Source organism: Sabethes cyaneus, chromosome 1, assembly GCF_943734655.1.
Source record: "Sabethes cyaneus chromosome 1, idSabCyanKW18_F2, whole genome shotgun sequence".
Classification (NCBI taxonomy): Eukaryota; Metazoa; Arthropoda; class Insecta; order Diptera; family Culicidae; genus Sabethes; species Sabethes cyaneus.
The window spans coordinates 150,399,440-150,405,510 of NC_071353.1; the positions used below are offsets into that span (position 1 = coordinate 150,399,440).

General features: G+C 42.4%; 1 protein-coding gene across 1 annotated transcript; it reads left to right on the forward strand.

The window, feature by feature from the left end:
- The first annotated feature begins 1,015 nt into the window (after positions 1 to 1,015).
- Positions 1,016 to 4,306, forward strand: LOC128746440 (uncharacterized). The gene is made up of 3 exons (XM_053843488.1): positions 1,016 to 1,273; positions 2,779 to 3,081; positions 4,175 to 4,306. Exons 1-3 carry the CDS (start codon positions 1,016 to 1,018, stop codon positions 4,304 to 4,306), a joined length of 693 nt encoding a protein of 230 aa, XP_053699463.1.
- Positions 4,307 to 6,071: the final 1,765 nt, after the last annotated feature.

Genomic DNA, 6,071 nt, shown 5'->3' on the forward strand with positions numbered 1-6,071 from the left:
TGGTTGATTTCCATCAGTTTCTGTTTGCGACGGAAACACTTATTGTATTGAGGAATAGCCGTGACGCACAACCGTTTCTATCCGTTTTAGCACCATTACCCTTCCCTTCCCTTCCCGCTGAGCAGTTTGAAGTGTAACAAATTGGCGCCCAACACAAAAAACCCACGAATATATTGATTATTACATTTATTACATTTGTTTACAGCTTTTAAAATCTCCGTACGGGGAGTAGAAAACAGTACCCTGTTTTGTGGACTTAGTTTCGTCCTCCAAACGAAAAGTTACTGTTCAGATTAACAAAATGAACGTAGAATTTGACATGCAATATAAAAGCTTATTAGTTCATCACCTGGAGAGGGATGAATTTATTCACGAATTAACGGTGCGCGGTATAGAATTTACAGATAGCGAAGTGCGAGCGGTTTTGTCGCGAAGATTACGAAATAGAATTAAATTAGATCGCGAAAAAAACACTGAAGATTTCGATTTCAGTCGTTTAAACTCGTCGGTGGACGAAGAAATTAAGGTAATCGATAGTAAAATAAAAGAGATAGCTGATTGCTTGTCTAAAAGAAGCGGTTATGAAGGGACCCGCGAAAGTCTGAAAACTCGGTTAATTCATTATTTTGCGCGCGTCAGTCGTGCGACTGAGGAAGCAGAGGACGAGGAAGATTTGGCGGATTTAGAGAGTTTGCAAGCGACCATTCGTAGTACGTACAATATACATTTCTCTTTGTTTTCGGCGATAGGGCAAGCAGAATTAGCGAAACAAATTAACCAGTCGATGGCAAATTTGGCTATCGAGTCACAAGCAAACCAAAAAAACCGTTCGTCTTCTTCAGAGAGCCAAGAAGAAAATATGGTTTTTAGAACTCCCGGGAAACATTTAAAACGTAGTTTGAAATCTACAGAAAGGAATTATAATAACGGTAATTTTCCTAATTACAATTGGTACCCTTTTGGAATGCCATTTAATCCATATCCGTGGATGTTCAATCCCACACAATTGCAAAATATGCCTCCACAAACAATGCTTCGTTTCGGTTCGACTGATAACATATCCAAGCGAACGATTCCCGTTGTTGATCCGGTAGAACAATCGAAAAGAGAATCGCGTAAAATAGGTAGAAACTCGCATTCACAACAACAACCTTCGCACAATATTAGATCATTGTCCGAAGAGTCCGCCGATGCCGAATCGGGATGGTCATCGGACAGGTCTCATTGGAAGCCGCGAAAGTATACCCGTAACTCTAACCGTCGCGAACGTGTGGTAAGTCCCAACGTCGGGAAACGAAGGCCAGTATCCGAGTGGAAACTCAAATACGATGGGTCAGATAATGGCCAAAGTTTAATGAAGTTTTTAAAAGAGGTCGAATTTTATGCACGGTCGGAGAATACGTCACATAGAGAATTGTTCCGTTCAGCAATTCATCTGTTTAGCGGCGCGGCAAAAGCATGGTTTATGTCGGGTTTCGAAAACGAGGATTTCGGATCGTGGGACGAGCTAAAGGAAGAACTCAAGCGGGAATTCCTTAGTCCCGATCATGACCACTCGAGTGAGTCACGCGCGAGCGCGAGAAAGCAAGGGCCCAGGGAAAGGTTCCAAGATTTCCTTTTAGATATACAAAAAATCTTTAACTCCCTAACCAAACCGTTAACGGAACGTAAAAAATTCGAAATCGTTTTTCGAAATATGCGCGCGGAATATAAGGGTCACGCTGTGTCTGCCGAAGTGGATAATCTAGCCGATCTCAAACGTTTCGGGCGACGATTAGACGCTACGTATTGGTATAAGTATCAAACACCCGCGAGCGAAACTAACCCGCGTAGTAGACAACCCACTCAAGTGAATGAGGTTTACACTGGAACGAAACCAAAAAGTAAACCGAAAATCGAGAATGAATCGTTTAAAACTCGCAATTTCTATAACTCCCAATCGCGCGCGAACGATTCCGAAGAACGAGCATACAACATGAATGTCCGTCACCATAATCAACCCCGTGATATGGAGCAGGGTCGTCCCACTGATAGAGCCCCGGCTTCACAACGCGGATTACAAGCTTTATTGGATCGTTATCAAATTCCCAAAGTAGGCATTTGCTTTAATTGTCGCTTAGCTGGCCATCATGCCAGCGAATGTGATAAACCGCCACATAAATTTTGTCAGCGATGCGGTTTTCACAATGTTGATACTGATTGCTGCCCGTTTTGCGAAAAAAACGCCAGCAAGACTGTCCAGGGGGGCAGGCCAGTCAATCACTTGTAGAGTCCCTCAGCGAATACGAACACCATAACATCTTACCAACGTTTGGCTTATCTAAAGTTTCACCCTCCGATTACATTTATTCCAACAAATATGAAATTAATGAATTTATCATACACCCCGATAACGACCAGAGACCATTTGTGCGAATATCCATCCTTGGTCTTTCGATAGTCGGTCTACTGGACAGTGGAGCACATCTAAGTATATTAGGGAACGATGCAATGAATCTGATAAAAAGATGTAATTTGAAAATTTTCCCGGCGAATGTGAATTTGAAAAATGCGAACGGAAAGGAATTACCCGTAATTGGACAAGTTCACCTCCCAATTACGTTAGAAAATGAAACTAAAATTATACAAACCTTGATCGTTCCGTCTTTGAAGAGAAGACTTCTGCTAGGGATGAATTTTTGGGAATCATTTAAAATAAAACCTACCATAGATAGAACACAAATCGAACTACTAGAATTAAATGAGGAACAAACACATGAGTCGTCTGAACCGGAACAGCCTACTGATGAATGTGAATCACGATTGAACAGCTTACAGAATAAAGAACTAGAAAAAGTGAAGCAATCATTCAAAGTGGCAGAAGAGACTTTAGACACCACGAACTGGATTAGTCATAGAATTGAACTGGCAGATGAAGCCAAAAAGCTTCCCCCAGTACGAATTAATCCCTTCCCGAATTCACCGAAAAGACAAGAACAGATCAATGAGGAACTGAATCGAATGCTAGAACGTAAAATCATCGAAAAGTCCTACAGTGACTGGGCTTTACGCCTAGTCCCTGTAGACAAACCCGATGGTTCGGTACGCTTATGCCTCGACGCGCGCAAGCTAAACGATCGTACAGTGAGGGATTCATATCCGCTTCCTCACGCCGATCGGATCTTAAGCAGACTTGGGGCAGCTGAATATATTACCACCATAGATCTGTCCCAAGCCTTTCTACAAGTTCCATTACACCCAAGATCCCGGAAGTATACGGCCTTTTCGGTCTTGGGTAGGGGACTATTTCAATTTACGAGGATGCCATTTGGTCTAGTTAACAGCCCAGCCACGCTCTCACGGCTGATGGACCGAGTATTAGGAGGGGGCGAACTAGAGCCAAACGTTTTTGTATATTTAGATGACATTATCGTCATCGCAAATACGTTTGAGGAACATTTAGCACTTTTGAAGGAGGTAGCCGAACGACTTAGAGCGGCTAACCTGTCTATTAATTTAAATAAGTCACGGTTTTGTGTGCCCGAAGTTCCATATTTAGGCTATATTCTGGGGCGAGGAGGCCTGAGACCCAACCCAGACCGCGTTTCGGCGATAGTAAACTATGAGCGACCCCATTCTCTCCGAGCCCTAAGGAGATTTTTAGGAATGTGTAATTATTACAGGCGCTTCATAGCCGATTATAGTGAAATTACACAACCCCTAACGGATCTTCTTAGGAATAAACCCAAAACTATAATTTGGAATGATAAAGCGGAGTTTTCGTTTAATAAAATAAAGGAGCTACTCATCTGCTCCCCGGTTTTAACAAGCCCCGATTTCACACTTCCGTTTTCCATTCATTGCGATGCGAGTGACACAGCTATAGCTGGAGTTCTTACGCAAACGCATGAAGGCACAGAAAAACCCATCGCTTTCTTTTCCCAAAAGTTATCGCAAACGCAACAAAGATACTTCGCCACCGAGAAAGAAGGCTTGGCCGTGATTAAAGCAATTGAAAAATTCAGATGCTATGTCGAAGGTTCCAGGTTTACCGTTTACACGGATGCTTCAGCGCTAACGTACATCATGAAGAGCAGTTGGCGAACCTCTTCACGTTTATGTCGCTGGAGCATGGACCTGCAACGACATGACATGCAAATTGTACACCGAAAAGGTTCGGAAAATTATGTTCCAGACGCTTTATCTAGGTCTGTGGAAGAAATTGCACAAGTTTCCGATCAACCAGGATGGTATGCGGAAATGGTACGAAAAGTTGAAGACCACCCGGAAAAATATAAAGATTTCCGAGTCGAACAGGGGATTTTAAAAAAAAATAGTGGCAGTCAAGGATGATTTGCTCGACTACCGGTTTTCGTGGAAAACATGCGTGCCCGAATCAGCCAGAGAAAAAATCATGGTTGAGGAACATGATGATAAGATGCACTTGGGGGCTGAGAAAACGTTAGCTTTCGTAAAAAAGAAATACTTTTGGCCCCGGATGGCCGCAGACATACAAACCTATATCCGGAAATGTTCCCTGTGTCAGCAAAATAAACCCGCGAATCGGTCCCAAATGCCCGAGCCCGGTAAACAGCGAATCACATACAAACCTTTTCAAATAGTCGCACTGGACTTTATACAGTCCCTTCCGCGTAGTAAAAACGGGAACATTCACTTACTCGTAATAATGGACCTCTTCTCTAAATATTGCCTCTTGGTTCCGGTAAAACGCATTTCCGCGGCACTAGTAACCAAGATTCTCGAGGAATCTTGGTTCCGACGGTATTCGGTCCCGGAATATATCATCACTGATAACGCGTCCACATTTCTTTCCACCGATTTTAAAACACTTTTGACAAAATACGGGATCCAACATTGGGCCAACGCGAGGCACCATAGTCAAGCGAACCCGGTCGAACGTTTGAACCGAACGATAAACGCGTGTATCCGATCATACGTAAAACTAAATCAGAAGATCTGGGACACCCGGGTGTCCGAGATCGAATATTGTCTCAATAACACGCCTCACTCCGCGACCGGTTTCTCTCCCTACCGGATACTATTCGGACACGAAATAATCGAAAGGGCCGAAGAACATCGGATGGATAGGGATAGAGGTGAAATGACGGACGAGGAAAGGGTCAAGATGAAAGGAAAGGTAGATGAGCAAATTTACTCGATCGTCACTAAAAATCTAAGAAAAGCACATGATAAAAATGTAAAAGATTACAATCTTCGTTCTAAAAGTACGGCTCCTAATTACGTAGTAGGCCAACGGGTACTACGGAGGAATTTCCGTCAATCTTCCGCAGCAGAGGCATATAATGCCAAACTCGATGCACTTTATGTCCCCTGTGTAATCCTGGCACGGGTGGGTACTAGCTCCTATGAGCTCGCCAACGAAAACGGTAAGCCGATTGGCGTGTTTTCGGCAGCAGACCTAAAACCTGAAAATTAACAAATAACAGATGAAAATATCAAGAATAAATATTTATATACTCACCGTTAAAAAGTCCGGCCGGACATCCCTGAAGACATATTTAATTTTGGCTCGCTGAAAGTAGAGAGAGATAGGGTAAATAATATATGTTTGTTTGTAATTTTTTTTTATATATGTATCGATTATCGAAAACACACTCCTTCCTAATAATTTTTCGCTTATGCAAACAGATTAAAACCGCCAAATGTAACGTTAACCGATTAGGGTACATACGATCCAGCTTGCATTAACGGTGCACCACAAAAACTATTAGGAAAGACCGGTTTTCAATCCATTTTTTTAGAAAATTTTATGAAATACTTACCCGAGAAAATTTTAAGTCCATGATGCTTGCTTGTTTGCTTCTCTTTAATAGGAATGGCACACATTCACTGTTGCCAACTAACGGTACTGTTAGATACACATAAGTATTGGGGTGAGCTCTTTTGCTTCTGCCAGTGAGTGCAGAAGCAAAGTGAGAACACAGAGATGGAACAGGAACGTATTAAGGGGAGTTGGAAATGATTTGGGTCGCGAACAAATCAATCTCCATGCTCATACATAAACAAAAAAAAAAGTCCATACAACAGGAAAGTAAAAATGCTGGTAAAAT